Here is a 25,513-nt window from a genome sequence, read left to right as displayed (position 1 = left end):
AAAATAGCATATTTCAGTAGACACTAAATAGAGCATATAAGCATTAAAACAAGTTTTGAAATAAAGACATTGTCCTTTTTATGTATTAAATATTTATATACTTTTATTGGCAGTGTAATAGAAGCAAACAAATGATTCAATTTTAAATATTTAAAGTTTGAAAAGTATTTTTTCCTGTCCACTATGAGAGTACAGTTTAAGAGAAAGAGAAACGTTTTGGCAACGCTTTATTTTAGGGTCTTTTAATTAGTAGCTTAGCATGTACAACACGTACAACTGGAATATTAGCGATTAGTAATAATTAAGCACATATTAATGCCTTACTCTACAAGACCCTATTCTACATTCCTAATCCTACCAATACTTAAACCTAACAACTACCTCACAAACTATTAATAAGCAACGAATTAGGAAGTTATTGAGGGGAAGAGTCACAATTTATAAGCATGCGCTTTTTTAACATTTTAAATGTAATTTACATTAAACGCATTTATAATGTGCTTTTCACAATTACAATTGTTAATAGGTTTATTTGCTTTTATTTGTCATGCTTTTATACGTCTTAAACATATATTGTACGTGCATGCGTGTGTACATTTCACGACGTATTGTAACAAAGTTTCTAGAAAATGACGCTAAATTGTTGATCTCACTTAAGTCAGATGTGTGACCTCGAATCATCCCAGTGGTTATTTTCAAGCAGCCGCCGTAATATTTCCAAATTGCCTGGAATGCAGCATGAAAGCCTGAATATCTCTTGTCGTTTTTTGGAGATTAATGGGGATGGGCTGATATGCCAGGACATTAATGAACTCTGTCCTTAACAAGAGGCGTTTAGAATACATTAACATAACACAGACTCTCTATCCTCATGGCTCCGTCGATCCTACGATCTTCCAAAATGCGCGTCACGCTCGCTCGCTCGCATGCACGCTCCGCTTTGATCCCTGTCCGTGTAACAGCAGTTGATTTGTTGCTGACAAATTGCATCAAAATTGTTTTTGAGGAGATTTATGAAACTAAACTGCATTTGGGCATTCTGCGCTCGAACCTGGCTTATGAAAGCCTGGGCTACGTGTTTCACTCACTTTCATCTCCCGTTCGCTCTCTCTCTCCCTCTCTGCGGCTGACAGCTGTAGAATAGAGTGATTATCTGCAGCTCCAGTGATTGAGTGCAAAAAAAAAAAAAAACGAAAAAGGGGAGCGCGAGAGGGGAAGACAGCAAGAGGCAGAGATTGCGATAGAGATGTTTCAGGAACGCTAATGAGCAAGAGGGTAAATTCAGCAGCTTCGTGAAGGCACCGATACAGACGGTCTGTCTAGAGGAGAGGGTGAGATGCTCTTTATCTGTTTGTTTGTCCCCTTCGTCCTCCCGCTGACCATCAGTCCCCTGAACTAGTTCATATCCAGCCAGAGTAATTACCTTAACCTTTGCACTCGTCTCTCACTTGATTGGGACCAGCTGGGTAGTGAACTCACTCTCCTTCGCTCTCACTTCATCCCTCACACACACACACACACACACACACACACACACGCATGTTAGACAAGGGCATCCTTGCTATTAACCTCAATCTGTAAGTGCCTCAGTGCAGCTTTGCTCAGTCGTAAACACTTTAATTGTCTGTCCTGCATCTCTGTCCCGATCCCCTTCATTTTCCAGTCAAACACCAAACACTCTAAAGGAATATGAGATGCGTATGTAAACTTGTATATTTGTATTCTGTCATAATTTACTCACCCTTGTGTCAATTCAAGCTGAATGGCTTGAGAAAAGAGAAATGTTGAGGAATTTTCTAGGTGGGTCTTTCTCGAAATATGACTTTACAGTCGCACAAAAAAGCTTTAAAGCCTTTTGGCCTTTTTCTATATATTAATCATTTATTTAGTCATATTAAATCGTTTTTTTTTTTTTTTTTTTTTTTTTTTACATGTTTTTGTTTTTACACATTAAAAAGTAATTGGGGTTGCTATGGTGAATGTTTTCATTTTTTATTATATATATATATATATATATATATATATATATATATATATATATATATGAACAAATATATATATATATATATATATATATATATATATATATATATATATATATATATATATATATATATATATATATGAACAAATTATATATATGTGTATATATGAACAAACCTAAAAAGATAAAGCTCTCTCATGCTATCTCTAAGTCTGAGAATGAAGATTTTCTCATTGTATTTATAGTTTTTTTTTTCTTCTTCCATTTCAATTCGTCACACTATAACACAGTACACAGTCCAAATTTTTTCCAGCTCATATGTATGTACAAGTACTTAAGTACATAAAAACACTTGCCATCACCTTTTATGTGAGAACAGAATGTCAGAATGTCAGATTTTTTTTAGCATGACCTGATTATTCTCAAAATGAAACTGAATGGATATATGTGCTTCTGAGCTCCAAACTGACAAAAAAGCAGCATAAATGTTTTATTACAATAGTCTGTAAACTATATTTCATGTCTTCTGAAGTCACATGTTAGATTTTTCTGAAGAAGGAATTAAAATGTAAGCTGTTCATTTAATTTTCATTTATAGATTGGCAAAATTCAGGTCATTGACAAAGGGAGTGTATTTTAAACTGACTTTTGAATATCTTGTTCGCCCCTGTCTGATGCGTTTGGTTATGATGATACGTTGGGTCCTTTTCAACTATAATTATGACGCCGTACTGTCTCGTTGACTTCACAGGCACATGCCAATGAAGGCCACGTAAGTCCACTTTGAATGTGCCATTTGGGACAGAGTCAAAGTGAGAGGCAAATCTTCCAATAGACTGGGATGGTTTAAATCTCTCCCCTTTACATATTCAAAGAGCTCTTTCAATACTGGCCCGATTTTACCTGTGCGTGTCCAGCCACTCGTGGTCCCTCTGATCCCAACCTTAATTAGTCTGCCGGTCTCACCCGTCAATCATTCCAAGCCGTCCGTGGAGACAGTCATTGAAAAGCAAAGGCAGAGGCGGCCATGACAGGAGGGCAGAACCTGGCATCCCACTCTGCATTAACAAACAGCAAGTTTTAAAGGTGAAATGTGTGATTTCTATGCCAGCAGCATCACCAAACGGAATTGCTAAAATCCTGGCTCTTTTCAGTTCCTGAAGAAATCTATCTGTTAGCATCAGATAGTTTGTGAACTTTTATGGACCATCAAAAAATGTTTAGTGTACATTGCTTCTACAAAGTAAAAAAAACCCCTATTTATTTAAGATAACCTACATCGATTTATTTAGAAAAAATTAATGTTCGTTAGCACGCTTACAACTCATAAAGTGCTTCAGAGTCAGTCACATTGGCATAAAGTTTATTTAAAACAGTAAAAAAATTCTGAATTTGACTACAGCATTAGGCCATGTTGTAATATATCACTTCATTTGAATTTATTAGTTGCAGCCCGAAAATATAGTAAATTATTGAGAGTTTAATTAATCCACTTTTTGTTAGCAATGTCGCAGGGTCTATCTACTAGTGTTGACTAACTGAACCATGCTAACCAACCCGACCATGACATGTTTCAAACAGGTTCCCGAACAAACCTCCATCTATCTCATTAAACTGGAAGAGCCAATTTAATGCGGAAAAAAACAAGGGAATAGTGTAAATGATACATGAGTTTGCTGTGGAGAGAGTTAGGAAACAAGCCACTATGGAGGGTCAATCAAAGTTTGTATGCAAGAGGGGAAGTCTGCTTGGGAGTTTCAGAGAAGATGTGGGGTTCACTATTAACTCCGCTGAAGAAATTTCAGTCTAATGCCCTGCGGTAAGAGTAGTGCTGGTTCAGCACTTGTCTGCTTGTGTACTAAGATACCGGTCATGTTGTTTCTTAACACAGAGAGAAGGAATAACACACTGGTGCTGCTGATCCGAACAGCAATACACTCTCCCACTCACAACATGAGCATCAATCGCAGGCCTCCTTTCTTGTTCATACTTCTGCTGCATTGCGAGTTCGTTTACCGGCAGCTCAGGTTGAGATAGCCCTAAAGTAATTTAGAGGAAATGTGTTTGGTTTGGCTCCGGATCAGAAAAGCATTGAGAAATGAAGGAAATATCATCTGAGGCATGCCCTTAGTTGTAAATTCAAGGAATACAGCCATACAGAGATGTGCAAACACACTTCCTACTCAATCTTGTTGAGATGTTTTGAAGGGTGAGTGCTGGTCACGTGAGTAAGTCTCAGTGGAGCCACATGTAGGCAGGATGTTACGGCAATGTGTGCTTTATTCTGTATGAGGGTTGATAAAACTAGATTTTCTGAAGATTGTGAGTGGAGTTTGGAGAACTCACTGCAACAGTGTTAGGGCGTTTTGGGTGGTTTCCAGGGTGTTTTGTAACAGCCGTTTTGGGTGGTTTCCAGGGTGTTTTGTAACAGCCGTTTTGGGTGGTTTCCAGGGTGTTGCTAAGATGATGCTAAGCTATGTGGCTATGGTGCTTGCAAATGGTTGTTTAGTGGTCCTGTGTCTTCCACTGTACATAGGTTGCTGTGATCTTCTGTAATCTTATGTTTGCCAGTAACAAAAAAGTTGCTATAGCTTCTCAGTTAATGGGATAGTTCACCCTAGAATGCAAATTCTATAAATTAGTATGACCTTCTTCACTCTTAAAAGTAAATTTTTTACGGCAATGTGTAACCACCAGTTTAGGTTCCCCAAAGAACCTTTCAATTAACAGATCTTAAAAGAACCATTGTGAAGAACATATATAACTATTTAAATATAACATATATAAATTGTTCATTGGAATAAGAAAAGATTTTTTAGAATTTTTCCTAAACGTATCCTACTTTTAATACTAAATACAGTGGGGGTTTTTTATGTAATGCTTAGTGCTAGCCTGAGAATGCGCTAGCAATAAGAAAGCCTGCCTTAGCCAGTGAAACCAATGATTAATGTTTGTGTGTGTTAACATGCAAATCAAAGAGAGTGTCATAAGGCACACTGCATTCTTTTGTAATCACATGACTTGCTTAGTCAGGGCCGTGTGGCACACTAAGCACAAATATCAAGTCTGTACTGAAAGACTGGCATCATTGTTCCTGTTAATAACTTGGTCTGTGTTTGAGGGGATTGTCAGTCTAAATATTCATAATTAAACTTGACAAATTGCCAAAACCTATCCTTCCTGTCACTTTTTTTTTTTTAACCCGTACAAATCACCCATGTGCTCTAAATCAGCAGTAGAGACCGCCTCCTGTTAACAGTTAACACTAGACTCTCACACGCATATACGCACATACAAAATTTAACACGCTCCCTCCCAACGTAACCTCTAATCTCATTGCAAACCCTGCATGCCAGAACCCTGACAGACACTAAGTAAAGAGAAAAAGCCTGTCACTTGTGCCCTGCCTCATATCGTGTCTCTGGAGTCCCGTCATTAAAGCCAATAAGAGCTGTAATATCCGCTAAACTCTTAGCATGAATTCTTTATGAGCTCTGGGCTCGGGATCGTGGTGTCTGAGAGACTCCTGCCTTTCGATTTGCAGTGAAAGTATTTGCTCTGGCAATCTAAACATCGCAGTCAGTTTTGTGGAAGTACACTCCAGAGGATTGTCACCACTTTTAGGCAAATAAGATTGAGTTTCTGAGGACTTCTGGGTAGAGTTGAAATGGTCAGGAATTGAGCGAATATGGTTAATATTTCACCTCCCCTAACTACTTTTGCAACCTTACAAACATCTAAAATTAGCTCAAGAATGTTCACTTTGGTGATTAGATCTTCCTCTCTAGCACAATAACTCGCCGTGCTAGTTATTATAGAGGTTGTTTACAGGAAGGAGGACAGGATTGTTTAGCCCACCTGCTGAGGTTGTACCCATAATTCATTGAGCCACCTTCTGTTATGCTGGAATCAGGCCGCCCCGTGATTGCTTTGATGAGCGTTTGACTTCCGCCCCAGTGTTTTTAGGACCTGCTGAAGTGCTGAGGGGATGGATGAAAAGGAGAATAAAAGGAGTGCAGGGTTGGAGGATGAGCTTCTTTAGAAATGCTTCGCTTGTATCAGCGTGTCAAATCACGCAGCCATCTGCAGCCCCTTTGAGGGAAGAGTTGAGAGGCCTGATCGATTTTTCTTTTAACTTAGCCTTTGTTGGTAGCACTTTTGACTAGTGCTTACTACAGTATAGTGTAATAATGCATACCAAAGAAATTTGCCAGCTTCCCAAAGACGTCTGTTTTTAAGTGTGAATATATTAGTGCTTCTTGCTAAGGCGAGCATCTGTGTAGGGTCAGTGACAAAAATAGTAGATCTTTGGTTAATTTAGTTTAGAGTGCATTATATGTAGTCATGTTCCATTCTTTTGAAATAGCAACACATGATAAGCTACTTCCAGCTAATTTTTATGTTCATTGCTTGATGGCTATACCATATGACATTTTGCAAAGTGTAAAACATCTTCCTTAAAAACCTCAATACATGTGACAGTACACATGACAAATTATTTTCAGAACTTTTTTTTAATACACTTTTCAGTTTTAAATTTTACATATTTATTTGTTCATAATAATTAATAAATATTACGTTTTGGAAAATTATACCAACTGACTGTATTAAACTGGAACTAAAAACCTGTCATATGATTTAAAGTAAAATTATCATTTATTCCTCAAAGCCTTGAATAAATAAATTTTCCATTTAGAGTTTTTATTTTTTCTGTATGTTGGTGACACCACAAGACTTTTAGTGGACAGTTTTTTTTTTTTTATATTTTATATACATTCTGAGTTGCATTCATTGTATGTATGAAATGGATGTATTTTTGAATAAATAGATCTAGACAGCCTAGCTGTTTTGTGGCAAGTTGTGCACAGGTATGTAACTGCTAATTTTTTTCTATCTTTCTTCAAGAGATGGCGAGGAGGGCCCTGGCAGTGTTGTCCCTGCTGCTGTGTTTCAGCTCATCTTGCTGTGATGATACTCAAGATTATTTCTTGTCTGATACTGTCATCAACAATGTCGTTCAGGACCCTCAAACCGGCCGAATTTACGTGGGTGCCATTAATAACATCTATCAGCTCAGCTATGACCTGGTGAAGGAGAACAGTGCTGTAACAGGCCCTAAGAGGGACAACCCACAATGCACTCCACCGATCACTGCACAGTGCACAGACACAAGGGATATGGACAACATCAACAAACTCTTACTGGTAAACTCCGCCAATGGCACTTTGATCGTTTGTGGAAGCCTTTTCAGGGGCATCTGCTCTTTGGTAAACCTCAACAGCGTGGACAAACAGGTGTACTACAGTGACATTAAAGGCGAGAAGACATACGTAGCAAGCACAGAGGAGTCTGTTGCTGTTGTGGGAGTAATTTCTTACTTGGAAGTTAATAATAATGCAAACCTCAGCATATTTGTAGTTGGGAAGGGCTACGGTACCTCTGACAGTTCGAAACTCATCAGCACTCGATTGCTGCAGGAGCATGGAGAAATGGATGTCTTTGAGAACATAGTTGACGCTTCCACTGTGCAAGCTAGTGCTTATGCCCAGCGCTACCTCCACGACTTTCGCCATGCTTTCAAAGACAACGGCTTCATCTACTTCTTGTTCTCTCGCACTCCGGGTACCAGCGACAGCAGGAAGATCACCTTTATAGCACGTCTGTGCGAGAATGACCATCATTACTATTCTTACACCGAGCTCCAGCTCAACTGCTCCATCAACACTGAACAACACGAAAACACGTATAACAAGGTCCAAGCTGCTTATCTGACCAGACCAGGTGAAGTTTTGGCTGGGAAGATCATCCCTTCAAATCCCAACGATAAGGTTCTGTTTGCGGTCTTCAGCGCAGATGATGATGGTGGTCGTTCGGCTTTGTGCATGTACCCGCTCAGCAGCATTAACGCTAGACTTGAGGAGGTGATTGAGTCCTGCTACATAGGAGAAGTTCTGGAGGACGAGAAACCAAAGACTGTTTATTCACCCTACACCTCCAAGGCCGAGTCCATCTGCAAGACCAAGAGAGACGTGAGTTGTTGCGTTACTTTAGTTCTGGTTCCATTTTGTGTGTGCCTTTTATGACCCGTCTAAATGTGTGTGTCTTTTTAACCCAACAGAAGACTATGGTGAAGGATTATAAATGTGGTGCAGAGTTCCTGCCGTCTCCACTAGCCAGTAAACCTGAGTACGCTCTGGCTGTCAAACCCATCTACACCCGAAATGACATGTTGACAGCTGTAGCTGTGGCTGTGGAGAATAAGCACACTGTGGCATTTTTGGGAACCAGTGGAGCAGATGTCTTAAAGGTAAGTCCCATTTCAGGTTTTGGTTTCTGTCCACTTTAAATTTCACTAAAGTCCTTAAGGTTTGACTGCTATGGTGGTCTAGATTGGTGGTTAATAATATGGGCTGGTGACCAAAAGGTTGTTGGTTCAAACCAAAGAATGGGTGATTTACAGTAAGAGCTGCAAGAGTAGGTCTGTGTGTTGGCAAGAATCTGACAATAATATACGTATCACGATACAAGGCTTACGATATGATATGTTGCGGAGCGATCGAGAAATCGCAACATAAGAAGACCGCTATTTACCTGTCAGGATATAAACTCAAAACGAAACATCTGCCATGAATCTTGTAAATTTGTTTTAAATATTGATGCAGTTTTGAGAATCAATACAGTATCACCAAACAAAATATTGCATGTGTATCAATATTTTCTTACACCCCTACATTTGAGAAATAGACTTAACCCTGGGTCTTGATCTAGCTGACTGTTCATACAATAAAATGTTTTCATGTTTGTTGCTTTGGATAAATGCATTTGCCAAATGAATTAACTTTCCTCTTGCAGGTGCATCTTGACCCCAGTCACTCTGATCTTTATAACAAGATTCCAGGGGAACGCACAGATGGTGGGGTGAACAAAAACCTCTTTTTTAATTCAACTTTGGATGTCTTGTACATCACCACTGGCAGAAAGGTTTGTTTATGAGCACATCCACAACTTGCATATCACAATAGAAATCATGCACTAGTTAAAACCTGTTTATAGGATTTAGGCTTGCCAATCTTGATGGATTTTTTTATACAATGGTACAGAAATCTTGAAATATCATCCCTAGACTCTGTAATCTGCCATAAAATTGTAACAGTAGGCTGTGCCATATTTTTACATCCAATCAGAATACTTTGGGGCGCTCTCTTCCCATCAGTCATTTTGCTTATTCGCGCGTCCCATAGATTAGAAGCAGAAAACTCAGTGTTGAATTGTATCACTTAAGTTAACTGCCATAAGCTGCACATAAGTTAACAAATTGGTATTTTAAAGGTTGTGACTGTTGTCTTACTTGCTTCTCTTTGGCACAGATCACCAAAGTGCCAGTGCAGGCCTGTGAGGAGAAGAATGATTGTCAATCATGTATCTCCCAGCGGGACCCGTATTGTGGCTGGTGTGTGTTGCAAGGCCGGTAAGTCTGTTAGACTCATTTTATCACAGAAAGCACACCATCAGTTGGGCATTCTTGTCCAGGACAAGTAATAACACTGCCATACAACAGAGTTTGATATTTCTACTGTCAAATATACATACTCACACTCATGGCTCATGCGACTAACATCCTTATTAAAGTATGTTTTAGAATGATAAGCAGTTTAGCGATCTACTTTTTAAATGGTTTAAACTCTAAAATATGGTGTCATCTAAGTCTTAGCGAGCTGTATGCGGTAGATATCTGTTTGCAGTCCAGTTTAAGTGAATGCAGTATGGCTCATTACCCATGTTTGTCTGCTTTGCTCTTGCAGTTGCACTAGGAAAAAGGATTGTCACAGAGGAGAAGTAGAGAACGCCTGGTTGTGGAGTCCAAAACAAACATGTCTAACAATTCAGTCCTTCGAACCCCCCAACATCAGCTGCAAGAAAACTGAGCGTACACAGGTACTAAAGAATAACACGTACACAAACACACACACACACTGTGATACAGTCTGTAGTTATTTCAAACCTTAACCTCTTAAGGATTGACTCAGGATTGATATTTACTGGCTGTAACAGATCCAGTCTGTGAGTCTAATCCTTTTTTCATGAGCTGACATGATGAAGTTACTAAACAAGGCGTCTGAAACTATCATTTCATACCACATGAACGCACAGAGCACTCTTTATGCATTTCTAATGCGTCTCAGAAGAAACTCAAGTGGTCATGGTTGATTGACGAGGCTTCCTGTATACCATAATTAACTTCCTGGATCAGTGATAATGAATAAAGACAGTATACTCCTAACTTGTTTACTATTTGCTGAAATCGATATTATTTCATATTTCATATTGCTTCTTTCAGGGGAAATACAGCTTTGCAAAACCTAGAAATGTCAGTGTGTTGTAACATTGTGTTCTTACAACAAATTTATGGTAAAAAAATAAAACCTATTAAGTAATTGAAAGTATAATTAAAATAATAATAATAATTCAGTAACACTCTTTTTTTATAGTTACAACTATTAGTTGCTTATTTCCGTTCATATTACTAGGATATTAGCCATTTATTAGTACTAATTAAACAATTTGTATGTATTTAGATATTTCCTAAACCCTTATTTTCTGGATTAAACTTGCAGGTGAAGATTGACATCCCCTCCCTTCCGAGTATCAGCAGCCCTGATATACAATATAACTGTGAGTTTGATGGCTACAAAAGTTACGCAACTATGGCAGGCACGCAGGTCACCTGTGACCTCCCGACCTCTGAGAACATTCCTCCCACACCTGAGACACAAGGTGAGAACATCCGGTTTGCCTTAAACTTTAATAATCACCTACTGCGAAACTGTTCACGCTGCCTCCTTTACTCCCGAAACAAACAGATGGTGTTTGTCTAAAAATGATGTCATGCCTGAGTAGTTTTTTAGTTCTTCATATTTGTAATTTGCTAGTTTCGTGATTTTTAATTTGGAGACTGATCAAATGAAAACATTAAACTGAAGCTAAATCTATTAGCAGAGAGAATGAGTTTAATTAATTGATTCTAGAGTTAAAAAAAACTTTTATCAGGTCCTCTTTTTCTTGGGAATCAACCCCACAACCTTGGTGTATTTAGCACCTACTGAGTTTTTGAAATCCAGAATTATTCGTATGAAGTTTTCCTGCCTAAAAACCTATTATGATTTCTATTTACCTTGATTTTGTAGTTACATACATTTTTATAAAGTTGTGTATTTTGGGGGGGATTGAACCCGTAACCTGTATATAACACCTATGAAGTGTTAGAAATTGGTTGCATGAAATACTCTTGCCTAAATGCTGATTTATCAGGGTTTTTTATCAGGTTGTGTTTACTTTGGGAATCGAACCCATAACCTTTGCGTAGCTAGCACCTGATATGAATTAATTTGCAATGATTCTGTAGTTACAAAATGTTTTATCAGGTTGCTCTTTCTTTGGGAGTTGAACCCAGGACCTTGGTGTATCTAGTAGAATTTCAAAACTATATGAATACTACTACCTAAAACCTCATATGATTCTTTTATGCATGGGTAGATTTTGTGGCAGTGCCAGTGAAGATCACGGTAAATGAAGGCATTGAAGTGGCATCTAGTGCGTTTGAGTTCTACAATTGTGCAGCAGTGGTGAAGAGATCGGAGAATACACCGTGAGTATCAGGCAGCATTTGATTAAAAAAAAAAAGTTCTTCTTTATAGCATTTTATTAGATGAGTCATTCTGTGTTTGGTTGTGTGTTGTGCAGATGCATTGCGTGTGTGACCAGTAAGTGGGGCTGTCAGTGGAACATTCAGGATCACACATGCAGTGATAAAGATGACACCATCAAGGGGGATCATATCATACAACACTTGCAGGTGAGTTATTTTAGGAAGAGTGCATGCATATATAAATGAATATGCCTGTTTGTGCTTTAATATACGGTGAGCAATTCTCTTTTGGTGACAAAACAGGGCTAATAAGAGTTTTATTTGATTTTATATTTCTTGCAGGATGACACGTGTCCTCAGTTTGAGATTTCACAACCTCTGCTTATTCCCGTTGGATTTAAAACCGCCATTGAATTTCAGGGCAAAAATCTGGAGAAATTAGGGGTAAAATACATGCACTACTTATTATTGTACATGGTGTGCTTGTTGTATTTATTATATGTTAAGTGTATAAATGTATGTAGGGAATATCCTGAGGTTTTATTTTATTTGTATTTTTTTGTAGATATGTAAAGAACAATGTAGTAATGTAAAAATGTAATCAGTTGGGCATTATGTTTGCCAAATTATGTGCATAAATTCACGTGAGCTATTGATTTAATTACATTTTTACACTCTAAAAAAGTCTTTTAATGAATTTCCATATTTTTTGTATCACTTCACACATTACTAGCAAACACTACATAATTTATCACAGAACCATAACCACCGAGCGATCAGAAATATTCCAGAACGCAATAAAGAAATATATTTACCCAATATCTCTGCGAGGCCATTTATCAGCATGGTTTTCATAGTAAAATGTCTGCATAAACAGCAGTGCTCTTTCTTCACGTCCCTCAGAGCAAAACCTTTCAGATCGGCACCGAGCTCATGAAACAGGTGGGCGAGGTGACTGTGAAGGCTGATGGGTCAAAGTACAGATTTGAGGGATATGAGGTCAGTACGCTCCACTCGTATTCCTCTTTCTATTATGTCTCCCTCACTTTCTACTTCTCTGTTCACGATCGATTTGTTTCTGGAGTTTTGAGCACCAGCCAATATGGCATTCATAGCTATTGAGCTGCACGTGTGTGTGTGTAGGGCTCAGTCCTGTGTGGGCGTAACAGACACATAGTGATGGGGTTCACAAAGACATCACGTTGGCAGGGGAGAATTTACCGCAGCGCACAGTTGTACCAGATGCAGTGATGTGTTTTCTGTGTATGTGTCTTAAACGGCGCTTTTCTACTGTTTTTATGCCAGTTTGAATATGACAAAGAGCCAGAGGTGAATGTGACGTTCTACATAAAGGATAAAGGCACGAACAGGAAGATTGACAGCACCCTCAGAGGTACATTTTAAATGAATTGTCGTCGTCATCATAGCTCAGAGAAGCTTTAGTAAACATGTGGATCGTCAAGATTTGGCAAGGTTGTGCATGAACATCTGATAAACCTCTTATAAAATAAGCAGATTAACATATGTTATTTATCACTGGCATCTTCGAGATAAAATCCAAGCCAACAAGGTATGTTTTAGACATGTTTATCAGTTGCATTACATCGCATTACTGAAAATCAACTAAAGGTTTTTTTTTATGGCCAACTATCTTGTTTTGAAAGTTCTCATTTACTAAACATAAACTATCTCTAGGTGTTGCAGAATTACTGCAGCAATAAAACAACCTTTAAAACATATAACTGTCAGCCTAGTGATTTGTGATGTGCTCAATTGTTTTATCGTCCTATCCTCAGCCTGTGAGATCACTGATACATGATATTATTTTATGGCTGAATTTGCCTTACGACTGTTGTTTAATATAACAACTTAATAGAAACGTTGTAAGTTACTAATTATAATGGTTACATTATTGTTATATGATGGAACAGATACGCTTATTAAAACAAATATTAATTAGATTAGTATTTACTCACCTGACCGTAATAATAATAATCTTGTTATCGTCAGTGTCATCAGCCAATATTCATCAATATAAGATACTGTCTTCTATCGGCACAACCCTATGCCTGCCTACATATTCTAAGCAGTGTTTATCTGCCACGAAAACAATGAGCATCAAAAATCTTTGTGCTAAATGTGGTTAATATATCACTGCATACAACAATAACCAGCCTAATTTGCATAACTCTATTTCTGAGAACGCAGTGATAAACGGCAGTGTTTAGTGTTTATTTCTCCAGAAAACAAAAATAAAACTAGAAGAACTTTTTTCTAAAGACAATGAATTCAGTGCCAGTTCTCTCAATTGCTTTGTTTTCCACCATTTTTTTTTTCCTCCTCAGTGGTGCTCTACAACTGTTCGGTTAGACGCGAGGACTGCAGTCTGTGTAAGAACGCCGATCAGAAGTATAACTGTGTGTGGTGCGACTCGACGAAATCCTGCATCTACAGAGACCTGTGCCGCTGGGAGCTGAAGCATTGTCCTGCTCCAAAGATCACTGACGTGAGGACCTTCTCCTTGACTTTATTTCCTCCATACTCTCATTCGACATGATTTAAAACATTGCTAACAAGCTAAGCTCAACATTAATCCGACAATATCTCATTGGGCGCGACGTCACTATTGGCTTGACTATCTCACTGTTTCCGGTTCAAATGCAGTTCATAAATTTCCAACTCTTCATCTTCTCAAGAAAACACCATTTCTTTTTATACTCTTCTCCATTTTTCATGCCTAAATGATATATAGATGGCTGCGCTGGTAGTCGCAAACTCTCAGTCTCTCGCTCTTGTGTTTTGTTGAATCCATCTGAGACTCTAATGATCGCGCCGCCTGAGCCTGATGGTGTTTTATTATTTGTCATCTGGCAAATGATTTTCTCCAAAGCAGCTGGATCACTCAAGGGCACAATGCTTATGGGTGATCTTTGTAACTCTATAGCTTATTGTTTTGAGTATTACGGGCCTGTTTTAACCGTGCTGTTCTGCTTTCGTTCCAGATTGTTCCCCGGTATGGGCCAATGAAGGGACAGATCTCTGTCACAATAAAAGGCTCGAATTTGGGCATCACGAAGAAGGACATTAAAAATATCATCGTGGCTGGAGTGCCATGTGTTCATCAGGAGGAGAAATACTCCGTCAGTACCAGGTACAGTATACTGTAGCGCTGTTGTGCAGAGCATGTTAGAAAGAGCTGTTTGCTAATATTCAGTTTTTTTAGTGTTGTGTGTAAGATCGGGGCTGTCCCATCAGCATCTACTGAACCCAAATCCGGACCGGTGGAAGTGGAGGTGGAAGGAGGGAGGAAAGGACAGTCTTACTTGAATTTCACTTACAGGGTAACTGCTTTTTCTGCGATGAAACCTTTGTGGCTGTTTAAATGATTGAACATTTCTAAATGATTGAACTCCCGAAACAAGCTTAGACTCTCTCCTTACCGATCCAGTAGTTGCTTCTGGTCAAGCTCGAGAACTAGCATAGCCGTAACGTTAACCATCCAAATGGATCCGTTTTTTGCTTGATCTTGTTCTTTTGCTTTTGAGATTAGATTTTAGTCAGAAATTAGTCAATTTATTTAATAAATACATATTACAATTTAATATAATTGCTTCTATTTTGATATATTTTTCGAAATTAGAAACATAAACTTTTAGAAATCGTTTAAAAAAAATCTTACTAAGCCCAAACCTTTGGGCTGAACTGTATGCTTAGGTTATTATTATAGTTTTTTTTCTGCCAACTGTGTGAGCATAGCCTTATTCATATTTAATAAAGCCAGACTGATGTAGACAAATTAGCGGTTATTGGAGCTGTGAGTGAGTAAATGTTAACATGGTCTTTTTTTTCCTCAGAATCCTGTACCGAAGAACGTGTTCCCATCCACAGGCCCAGCCGCTGGGGGAACCGTCATCACCATCACGGGAGAAAACTTAAACACGGCTAGCATAGGTGACATCAGCGTCACAGTGGACAAGGAGCCATGTAAAGTGTGAGTAACATGGAAAAATAAAGCAGATTTTATTCATCTTAGTCCAATTCTGATCATGTCTTTGTTTTTGAACATGCAGGCTGACATTTGGCCGGAATATCACCTGCATGACAGGCCCATATAAAGGACAGAAGATTCCTTCCGATTGGTTGCCCGTTATTGTACAATATGGCAAGGACACATCCACAACTGTCAGCGGATTCGAATACTCAGCCAATCCCAAAGTTACAGATTACACCCCACGGGCCAGCTTTGTTTGGTAAGTCCGTTTTTTAAGCCTCGCTCACATACACGGCAAATTTTGAATGGCGTTTTCGAAAATCTGATCACAATTAAGATGTCGACATGTATTTTAAGGTTCGGGGGTGAAAAATATACGGCAACGTAAGCGTAACATGTCTGTCTGCGTGCGTGTTTGTGTGTGTTTTCAGCGGAGGTCGTAAAATCCGAGTGATGGGATCTGGATTTGAACAGGTGCAGAGAGCCACCATGCGAGTGCTGCCCTCTTCTGACGAGTTCAATCACGGGTTTAGCAACGAAGAGGTGCGTGTAAAGTTTGTAATGACGGGTTTTGGGCCCATCTGTGGTCCCTTACAATAAGACAGGCTGGGATTTGAAATGAAGACACTCATTTTGATTCCTAAAAGTGACAGTTCACCTTAAGGTTTTAACATCTTTTAGAAATTACTCTCGTCTATTTTGTACTGTAGGTGCTGTATTGTTACTGTTAACTAAAATAAAAAATATAAAAAAATAAATCTAAAATAAAATGTAAGTGTACTTAAAGTGTTTTAACTTTTTTTAAAAAAGGTTGCAAATTTAAATTTTGGCTTGGCAACTAACTACAATAAAATATGTTTAAGTACTAAAATTACATGAAAATAAATTAAAGGTAAACAGAAAATAGCGCATAACCAAATGACAAAAAAATCAGTGTAAAATGTAAATAACTACAATTTAAAACTAATACTTACATGACACTGACTTGATGTTTTTTTTGTCCATGGAACTCAACAACCAAACATTATAATGCTCCATAATGGATTTTAAATAAATTGTGCAGAATATTTAGAATGTTTTGAAGCCATACAATCACTTCGAGAAGGTTAAAATGTAAATTATTCATTGAAAGCTTTTTTTACTCCGTTTTGCCTGTGCTTTCATTTCAAATCTTCAGGTTTCCCTATTTTGTTCTGTCAGATGTTATTGATTGGCTCTTACGAAAATGTCAGCATTTCATTTTTATGTAATTTCTTTTTTTGATCAAACGCCTGACTGTCACAACCCATTGCTCAGTCTCAAACTGAGGAGTTTCCTCTCTCTCTACCTAATATTTCCTTTCCTCCGTCTTCCTTCTCTTAATGTTAATAAGCAACATTCATCACGCGGCTGACATCCTGCTGTCTTGCTTCTTTTTTAGTGTTCAGACATTTGTAAAATATGTATTATGCGGAGAAAAACCGACTTGTTGTCTTTCCTGCAGTTTGTTCAAGTAGTCGGCTTAAGGAACGACAGCGTGCTGGAGTTCAACTCTCCCGCTGTGAACAGCACATTAATAAACCTGTCTTTGAGGACGATCATCCAGCTAGACAACTTGGTGGAGAACTTAACAGAGTTCGTTTACCATCAAGACCCCTCGTTCGTTCCTTTGACCGATAAAGCCATCACGGAAAACAGCATCATCAACGTTAATGTAAGTTGTTTTTTTTTGCTAACCGAATATTTTGGATCAGAGAAACATGCCTTAAAGGGACTTTGGGTTGTAGCAACTGCTTCATTGCGTTTTCTTGGATGCAGGGTAAAGGTTTTTCCAAAGCCATGACTGCCAAAGAGGCCAAGGCGTTTGTGGGTAATGCGCAATGCACGGTGACAATCCTGGAGGACGATAAGCTGTTCCTGGTGGCCCCCCCCAGCCCTCCTGAATCTACCTCCAGACGCCAGCGTAGAGACACCAGCTCAGAGGCTATGGAGCTGACGGTTAGAAAAGCTTTAATCACTGTTATTCTCACCAGTTTTTTTCCCCCTGCGTTCAATGTTTATTTTTTATTTTTTTGGTTGTTGTCTTTTTCAGATCATATTCGGCAACGGAGAGTGGAACGTCGGCTCTGTTCGCTTCGAGAGGAAGTACGAGGTTCCTCTTTACATCATCATTCCCGCCGTCCTCATTCCCATGGTCCTCTTCATTGCAGTGTCGATCTATTGCTACAGGTAACAAACCTCCGAGTGCATCAGACTGTAATAATGCGAACTTAATAACTTTGATTTCAAAGCTGTGGTCTAGTGAGTAGCGCATCAGACACATTACTCAATTTATTTTTCCAATATGCTGTCATTCCCTCCACTTCTATCTGTCATTTCCTGTCCTCTTTGCCTAACATGAAAAACTTTTTTTTTTTATTTTATTATAGAAGCAAACACAACTAGTTAATTAAATAAAAAATTATCAAAACAAATTTGACTTCAGCCTTTATTCTCAAAAGCAAATCAGCCCATCATCTAGATTTCCTGTCCTCTATAAAAGAAGCATTGTGTTTAATTCAGTTAATATCCTGTAATAAGCAGTAAATTGAATAAAGCAGATCAAAATAATCAAACCATTGACAAATTTAGAACTGCTGATAAACTTCATTTTATGTCTTACCATTTCCAATTTTTATTGAAAGTGCAGAGGAAGAGTAAATTAGGTTTAAGGAAATTAAAATTGTTTGTGTCTGTATGTGCGCAGGAGGAAAAGCCAGCAGGCAGAACGAGAGTATGAGAAAATCAAAAATCAACTTGCCAATTTAGAAGAGAGCGTCCGTGATCGCTGTAAAAAAGAGTTCACAGGTGAGTTATTTCTGCTTCTCGAGCAGTTTATCAAAAAAAGTCACAAATTAAATCCAAAACTATTGACTGCAGGCCATTGGCTGGTATTTTTATTTGTTTGTTGCCGGTCACTTCAGCAAATATTTGCTTAGCAGATAATCTGTTAGAAGAACGATGATGATGTATGTCACCAAGACACATTTTTTCTGTGTGTGTGTGAACACACTTGGCAATAAAGCTCTTTCTGATTGTGAGTTTTGTTATTCTGAAAGCTTCAGCTTGTATGTTACACTTCACTGTCTGTGTTTCTCAGATCTTATGATAGAGATGGAGGACCACACTAGTGATCTGAATGAAGCTCGAATCCCATTCCTGGACTACAAGAACTACACAAACCGCGTTTTCTTCCTACCCTCCGAAGATGGAGCCAACGATGTCATGATCACTGGCAAGCTGGACATCCCAGAATTCCGCAGAGCAATTGTAGACCAAGCCCTCAACCAATTCTCCAATCTCCTGAACAGCAAAACCTTTCTCATCAACGTGAGACCCTTAACGTAATTTTCCAGTCTCCAGCTGGATGAGTTCGCTCTTGGCTGCATACAGGTGGAAATATAAGCCGATTAATGTATTCTTGTCTTTGTGATTTAGTTCATTCGTACCCTGGAGGGCAGGCAAGAGTTCAATGCCAGGAATAAGGTTTACTTTGCTTCCTTGTTGACGGTGGCGCTCCATGGAAAGCTGGAGTACTACACAGACATCATGAGAACCCTCCTCCTGGAGCTGATGGAGGAATACATCCACAGCAAGAACCCTAAACTCATGCTCCGCAGGTCAGACAAATTCACATAATTCACTTTTGTTTTTCCAGAAGTTGGTATGATTTTGAGGGGCTTCATGAAATACTTCCTTGGTGGTCATGTAAAACTACCTCTTGTCCCCTTTAATATGCTGTCATACGTAAAAAAAATTAAAAGTTGATAGATGAAAGATGATTAGCATCAGGACTTTGGACCAGAATATTATAAACTTGATCCTTTTGGTTTATGCTAGTAATCAACCACATTGCAACCACACTAAACTCCCTAGAAACCACATGGCTATTGCTGAAACCACTAAAAACACTTTTAGTACTAATTCTGTTTATTACTGATTCACAAGCTCTTAATTAATTTCCTAAATCTATAAAATTTATCTAAATAAAATGTAGATTTATGTAGTTATGCTTTAGGTGCAATGCCCATTTTGCTTACGTATAGTTGCATAGAAAGAAATGTTCTCTTATGCTCATTCTGTAAATTATACAGGGCAGTGTTTCAGACTGGCAACATGTCTTTTGAAACCATTCATTTAACAAAACCGTTCATAAGAGTCAGTTGTTTCAAAGACATGCATCATATTGCGTTTGAATGCGGTTCTCGATGAGTCCGTAGAAAGATTTGTGGTTTAGCGCAGACGCTGAAATTAGACATTGAGAGAAAGTTTTTTGGGGGGAATGTCAAAAAGTTCAAATGAAGATTGGATTGTATGTTTATTGCATACTGTGATGGAAGAGTCTATAGAAAGTTTTGTGATTTAGTGCCACCACTGAAATTAAACGATGAGAAATTATATTTTGGGGGCGATTTCAAGCATGAATGTCAGGATCGTTCAAAAGAAGATTGTAATTTATCTGGAAGCAGGACGATAGTTAGTTAAACCCATTTTCGACAAATAATAACAATAACGGTGTTTCCTGTTTAGGTCCGATACCGTTGTGGAGAGGATGTTGTGTAACTGGATGTCCATATGTCTCTACCAGTTCCTAAAGGTGAGCTATTATGCTATGAATAGAATTGCAAAAATAGTTTCTAGCTGTGAAGTCTGACTAATATGTTTTTTCACAGGACTCAGCCGGGGAGCCCCTCTATAAGCTCTTTAAGGCCATTAAACACCAGGTGGAAAAAGGTCCAGTTGATGCCAAGATGAAAAAAGCCAAATACACTCTGAACGACACCGGACTTCTGGGAGATGATGTTGAATACTCTGTTTTGGTAAGTATAGATATATTTCAGCAGCTGGACTTGTTTTTGAAGTGTGTGCCATGTCTGTACAAAGATGGTTTCTTGGCGAAAATGGTCGGTAAGGGACCTGTAAAGAGAGAGCTTGAATGGGTCTCGCTGTAAGAGGAAAGTGTAAGCAGTGTTTGTGTGTCCATCATTGCTCTCCCAACGCCATTTCATTGGCTAGAAGTGAGTCTGTAATCTCATTCACAAGCGTAACACTGCTCCTCAGGGACTGAACGGCCATTATCCGCTGGAGGAAAGCGCTCGGCGGAAAACCATTCATGAGATATCGGGGAAAACAAATAAATGCACTCTTATTTTGTTACCGGATTTCCCATGCAACCAATATTTACACCCAAGTAATTGACTTGTAATAGGTGGTTCTCAGTTGAACTGTTTATTTGATGTGGTGATCCTTGTACAGTTGATGGTTTCAGCAGACTAAAGCCCGTTTGAACCCTCTAGACCCTACAGGTGTTGGTTCACGGCGAGGGTCCCGACGTGACCCCTGTCAAAGTCCTGAACTGCGACACCATCTCCCAAGTGAAGGAGAAGATCATCGAGCAGGTGTACAGGAATCTGCCCTACTCCCAGAGACCCACTGTGGACAGCGTCGCACTCGGTAAGACTTCACTTTTGATTCATTACTGCAGGAACATCTCCAAAAGCTTTCGACTTTACGAAAGCAACACGCAGAAATAGCTCTCTTTATTAACAATGCGCTGCGTTTAAAAGTACCGGAGGAAGACTCACTTCTGAACAGATAGCGGTTTGATTAATGGCGGGATCTTGTGCTTGTCGGTCTGCACTCCTGCAGCTCTTAATGAGTTGTTCTTCTAAATGTGCTGAATTGTTAAAGCCGGTGTCTCGCGTCATCCGTCACACAGATGAATCTGGTAAAAAAAAAATAAAGTAGTGTAGGGAAAAAACAGTCAGGGATTTTCTTCTTCTCAGGTTGTCAAGTGTAAAACGTGCCAAGTTTGTTGTGTTAAAAGTCATTTTTCTTTTTCTATCCACAGAGTGGCGCCCTGGCTCTACAGGGCAGATCCTGTCCGATCTGGATTTGACATCGCAGAAAGAGGGAAGGTGGAAACGAATCAACACACTGGCCCATTACAACGTGAGTGCTTGCATAATCACACATGAATGCGCACAGAAACGCTCAGTGTATTGAAAAGTTATTGCGTTTTATGTTTCTGGTTGATTAATGTTGCCTTGAAGAGAATATTTCACTGTGCTTAAAATTAGATTTTGATGGAAACTTACAGTTAATGCATTTATTGAATTTTCTCTTTGTTTGTTAGTTTATAGTGGCTGGAAGTCTGCTTTGAATGTATATAGTTTGATTTCATTAATTTGCACTCTATGGACTTGAATGGTCAATTCAGTATTTAAAAAAATAAGAAATTCATATAAACAATACAATGTTAAGTGTAACTGAAAACATTTAGAGTTTTATGCAAACCAATTCACCTTGGGTTTTCATCTTATCTTACTGACAAGCCTGTTTAAATTTACTTGTTCCCACAGATCTAAAACGTATTTCATTTTTTTTATTCTGTCACTAGCTTTAGTTTATTTTGGGGAGGTGCATATATACAGTAAATGTTGTATTTTCGGTGAATTAAAATGAATGTCCTCTGTGTTTATATGTTTTATTCGTGTGCATTAGGTGAGGGATTGTGCCACCCTGGTCTTGTCCCGAGTTCTGCACACCCAGCAGTCTTTTGACCAGAACCAAGACAACCATGAAGAAAGTTAGTGACTTACTGGACTTTTAAACTACTCATCCGATTGTTTTTTTAATGACAGCAGTGCGTTGCTTCTTATCGATCCCCCTTAAAAGCCTAAACAAAACGACTCAAATATTTGCTGGTGCACTGAACGAACGTCGAACTAGAAATGAACCCAAACTAATGGGCTGCTCAAGTACGTCTAAAATAGCTGTTCTCCAAACAGGAAAAGCAATCAGTCCTTCAAGTGTGCTTGTTTTGCGATGAACAGGAAATGCTTTGCTGGAGGACGATAAGGTATTTCACCTGGTGAGACCGGCAGATGAGCTGGAGGAAGTGAAATCAAAGAGAGGAAGCATGAAAGACAAGGCCACGACGAAAGCCATCACTGAGATTTACCTGACCAGACTCCTGTCTATGAAGGTGGGTTGGACTGAACATTTGGTCGCACATTTACGCGTTTGTCTTCGCTCCAGTGTACTGTAGACATGAACGGAGTTGGTAAATGAATTTAGAAAGTGATGCATTTGTGTTACAGGGAACGCTGCAGCAGTTTGTGGATGACTTCTTCCGCAGCGTGTTGTGTTCTGGGACCGTGGTTCCTCCCGCTGTCAAGTATTTCTTTGACTTCCTGGATGAACAAGCACAGAAACATGACAATGTTGATGATGAGACCATCCACATATGGAAGACCAACAGGTATGAAACATTTAACTGATATGAAAAATACTCATTTAAAGACAAAGTTCACTAACAAAATATCATTTTTATGAAATGTCAGCTCTTATTTATTTATATATATTTTTTTACTATACAATAAAATTAAGTGAATTATGAAACATTCTGCTTTATTATATTTTATTATATTATTTTATAGTTATATGATAAATATATATTTCCTTGGTAAAAAAATCACTGTATAGAATTATAAATATATTATTACATTTTTTTATTAAGTTTACTTTAAATTTTATGGTATGGGGGAAAAAACGCAAAGACCTTTTAAAAACCTTCCTAAAAAGTATATTTGCTGCCTTTTATTATATAGTCATTTATAATATTATGTTGTATTATATTGTGAAGATAAATAGCGAATAAATATATATTTAATCAAAAATTATATTGTATATTATTATTATTATTATATATTATCATTATTTTATATATATATATATATATATATATATATATATATATATATATATATGAATAATTTTAGTACCTAATTGTAAATTTACTGCATATGCTTATATTACCTTATATTATACTATGAAGATTGATATCTTTACTTGTCTTCAATCATCAATTATGATACTGAATATTATGCTGGTTTGACCCATGAGCTCTTGTGATTTAAAGAATTAATTTCATATCGATTTAGTTGCTAACTTTTAGGACAGATTCTTATAGGCCCTACAGTAAGTATGTATTTATAAAAAGGTGCTTGTTCGCATATAAACTAACCGCAGCTTCTCCACAACTAGCCACTCGGTTCTCACAACAATAATAGTAAACCGTCCTGCACAACAGAGGTTTGAACACTCTTAAGGGAAATGCTCCGAACTCTTCTTAACTTAGCAGATTCAATTATGCAGGCTTGTTGAGCCCTGATAAAATATTCACAGTGTGTCTTGTTCGATGAGCGGAGAGATTGACAGCTGAAGTCTGCATCAGCGCGCTTGAAGTGCGCACTTCTCTTTCCCGTCTCCACTCTCGTGCGCTGCCATCAGCGGCCCATTAAATTACCCCTCTCGTTATTGTTTTGCCAAACAACCGTGACTGCTGGGTAAGTCACGAAAAAAGAGTTTGATTTGTTTTCAAGGGTTTGTTCTGAGTCGAGGCCGACGAGACTCCGGTATTGACTCTGTATGGATCGCTCACAGCTCCTTTTCCATGAGGGCCGCCGGGACGTTGTTATATTAAAACCTCACTCCAAACTCTGAAAAATGATTTTCTGTGATTGAATGAGGAGATGCTGATACAGGCGATAGATCAAAGGATTTAAAACAGCTCTGGAGGATTGAAGATAAAGCTATTGTGTTCCTTTAAACAAAAAAACAATGCCTTCGTTAAAATAAAATGACATTTCTATTCTGTAGAGGATTTGTTGTGGTCGTCTTCATTAAGACTAAATTGATTGGTGCTTTGTGCTAAATGTAACAGATAAAAACTGTTTTACCTTGTTTTTAGATTTTACCTCCATTCGTGCTCAAAATAATATCATTTGAAGAAATTAGTGAAAGATTGTCCTTCAAACTATTTTGATTTAAACTATATATAATAAATGTACGTGGCTCTGTGCGTTTGTTTGTTTTTTTTCAGTCTGCCTCTCCGGTTCTGGGTGAACATTTTGAAAAACCCTCACTTCATCTTTGACGTTCATGTGACTGAAGTGGTGGACGCCTCTCTGTCCGTCATCGCCCAGACCTTCATGGACGCCTGCACCAAGACCGAGCACAAACTGACCCGGGTGAGCAGCAAGAGTTGAAGGCGTAGTAATCCATCCCATCTTTTTTTTTTTATCTCGACTTTCTGTCTCATTTCTCTCTCTTGATCTCACCTTCACAGGAGTCCCCCAGCAACAAACTGCTTTATGCAAAGGAAATCTCCACTTACAAGAAGATGGTTGATGAGTAGGTTTCTGTTCTGTTCATCAGTTTATACGTGTGTGTAATCACAAAAACAAACGAAACACTGAGGTTCTCTGTGCTCTTCAGTTATTACAAAGGTATCCGTCAGATGGTTCCAGTCAGTGACCAAGACATGAACACACACCTTGCAGAAATTTCACGGGTAAATGTATTATTTATTTTTATTTTCGTGTAATTTGTATTTTATTATTTATTCTATTTGTTTTTTAGTTGGTTTTTATTTTTATATTTTGTATTTTTTGTTATTGTTAATTTATAACTTCCATATTTTTGTTGTTCATTTTTTTGTTAGATTATAATTTGTATTTGCTTTATTAATTTAGTTTTTTTTTATTATTTATTTTAATGTAATTTTATATAATTTTTTTAATTTTGTCATTTCTATTTTTGTTCAGTAGTTTTTAATATTATATTTTGCCATGCTTTTTATTTTATTTAATGAGCTTTTTATCTTTTTTTATTATTATTATTATTATTATTTTATGTTGTTTATATCTTGTTTATGCACAGAAAATTAAACTCCTTATCTTCCTCCAGTCTCACACAGATAAGTTGAATACCCAGGTTGCATTGCACCAGCTTTACCAGTATGCTAGCAAGTACTATGATGGGGTATGTGTAACGAGTCATTTCTACGTTGCGCTTTTTATCCTTGAGC

At 38.1% G+C, this 25,513-nt stretch overlaps 1 protein-coding gene across 3 annotated transcripts in view; it reads left to right on the top strand.

Moving 5' to 3' along the window:
- Window positions 1-25,513, top strand: part of LOC122342649 (plexin-B2-like) — a 92,547-nt gene that overhangs the window by 65,056 nt on the left and 1,978 nt on the right. For all 3 annotated transcript variants that reach the window (XM_043236618.1, XM_043236619.1, XM_043236620.1), the window contains 34 exons: window positions 6,890-8,013; window positions 8,103-8,291; window positions 8,837-8,965; window positions 9,352-9,452; window positions 9,787-9,919; window positions 10,600-10,759; window positions 11,519-11,630; window positions 11,726-11,837; window positions 11,973-12,074; window positions 12,534-12,629; window positions 12,936-13,023; window positions 13,976-14,136; window positions 14,633-14,781; window positions 14,854-14,971; window positions 15,485-15,621; window positions 15,701-15,880; window positions 16,053-16,164; window positions 17,105-17,314; window positions 17,419-17,598; window positions 17,693-17,829; window positions 18,347-18,447; window positions 18,740-18,969; window positions 19,078-19,259; window positions 20,170-20,236; window positions 20,313-20,459; window positions 20,937-21,093; window positions 21,491-21,591; window positions 22,144-22,228; window positions 22,476-22,627; window positions 22,743-22,903; window positions 24,527-24,674; window positions 24,773-24,837; window positions 24,922-24,997; window positions 25,393-25,467. In XM_043236618.1, the coding sequence (XP_043092553.1) occupies window positions 6,892-8,013; window positions 8,103-8,291; window positions 8,837-8,965; window positions 9,352-9,452; window positions 9,787-9,919; window positions 10,600-10,759; window positions 11,519-11,630; window positions 11,726-11,837; window positions 11,973-12,074; window positions 12,534-12,629; window positions 12,936-13,023; window positions 13,976-14,136; window positions 14,633-14,781; window positions 14,854-14,971; window positions 15,485-15,621; window positions 15,701-15,880; window positions 16,053-16,164; window positions 17,105-17,314; window positions 17,419-17,598; window positions 17,693-17,829; window positions 18,347-18,447; window positions 18,740-18,969; window positions 19,078-19,259; window positions 20,170-20,236; window positions 20,313-20,459; window positions 20,937-21,093; window positions 21,491-21,591; window positions 22,144-22,228; window positions 22,476-22,627; window positions 22,743-22,903; window positions 24,527-24,674; window positions 24,773-24,837; window positions 24,922-24,997; window positions 25,393-25,467 (5,475 nt within the window). In that variant the 5' untranslated portion in view covers window positions 6,890-6,891. The remainder of the gene's footprint in view (window positions 1-6,889; window positions 8,014-8,102; window positions 8,292-8,836; window positions 8,966-9,351; window positions 9,453-9,786; window positions 9,920-10,599; window positions 10,760-11,518; window positions 11,631-11,725; window positions 11,838-11,972; window positions 12,075-12,533; window positions 12,630-12,935; window positions 13,024-13,975; window positions 14,137-14,632; window positions 14,782-14,853; window positions 14,972-15,484; window positions 15,622-15,700; window positions 15,881-16,052; window positions 16,165-17,104; window positions 17,315-17,418; window positions 17,599-17,692; window positions 17,830-18,346; window positions 18,448-18,739; window positions 18,970-19,077; window positions 19,260-20,169; window positions 20,237-20,312; window positions 20,460-20,936; window positions 21,094-21,490; window positions 21,592-22,143; window positions 22,229-22,475; window positions 22,628-22,742; window positions 22,904-24,526; window positions 24,675-24,772; window positions 24,838-24,921; window positions 24,998-25,392; window positions 25,468-25,513) is intronic.

Source organism: Puntigrus tetrazona, chromosome 4 (assembly GCF_018831695.1).
Source record: "Puntigrus tetrazona isolate hp1 chromosome 4, ASM1883169v1, whole genome shotgun sequence".
Taxonomy (NCBI): domain Eukaryota; kingdom Metazoa; phylum Chordata; class Actinopteri; order Cypriniformes; family Cyprinidae; genus Puntigrus; species Puntigrus tetrazona.
The sequence above is the reverse complement of the archived record's forward strand: the minus strand, read 5'-3'. Positions and strand labels throughout refer to the sequence as shown.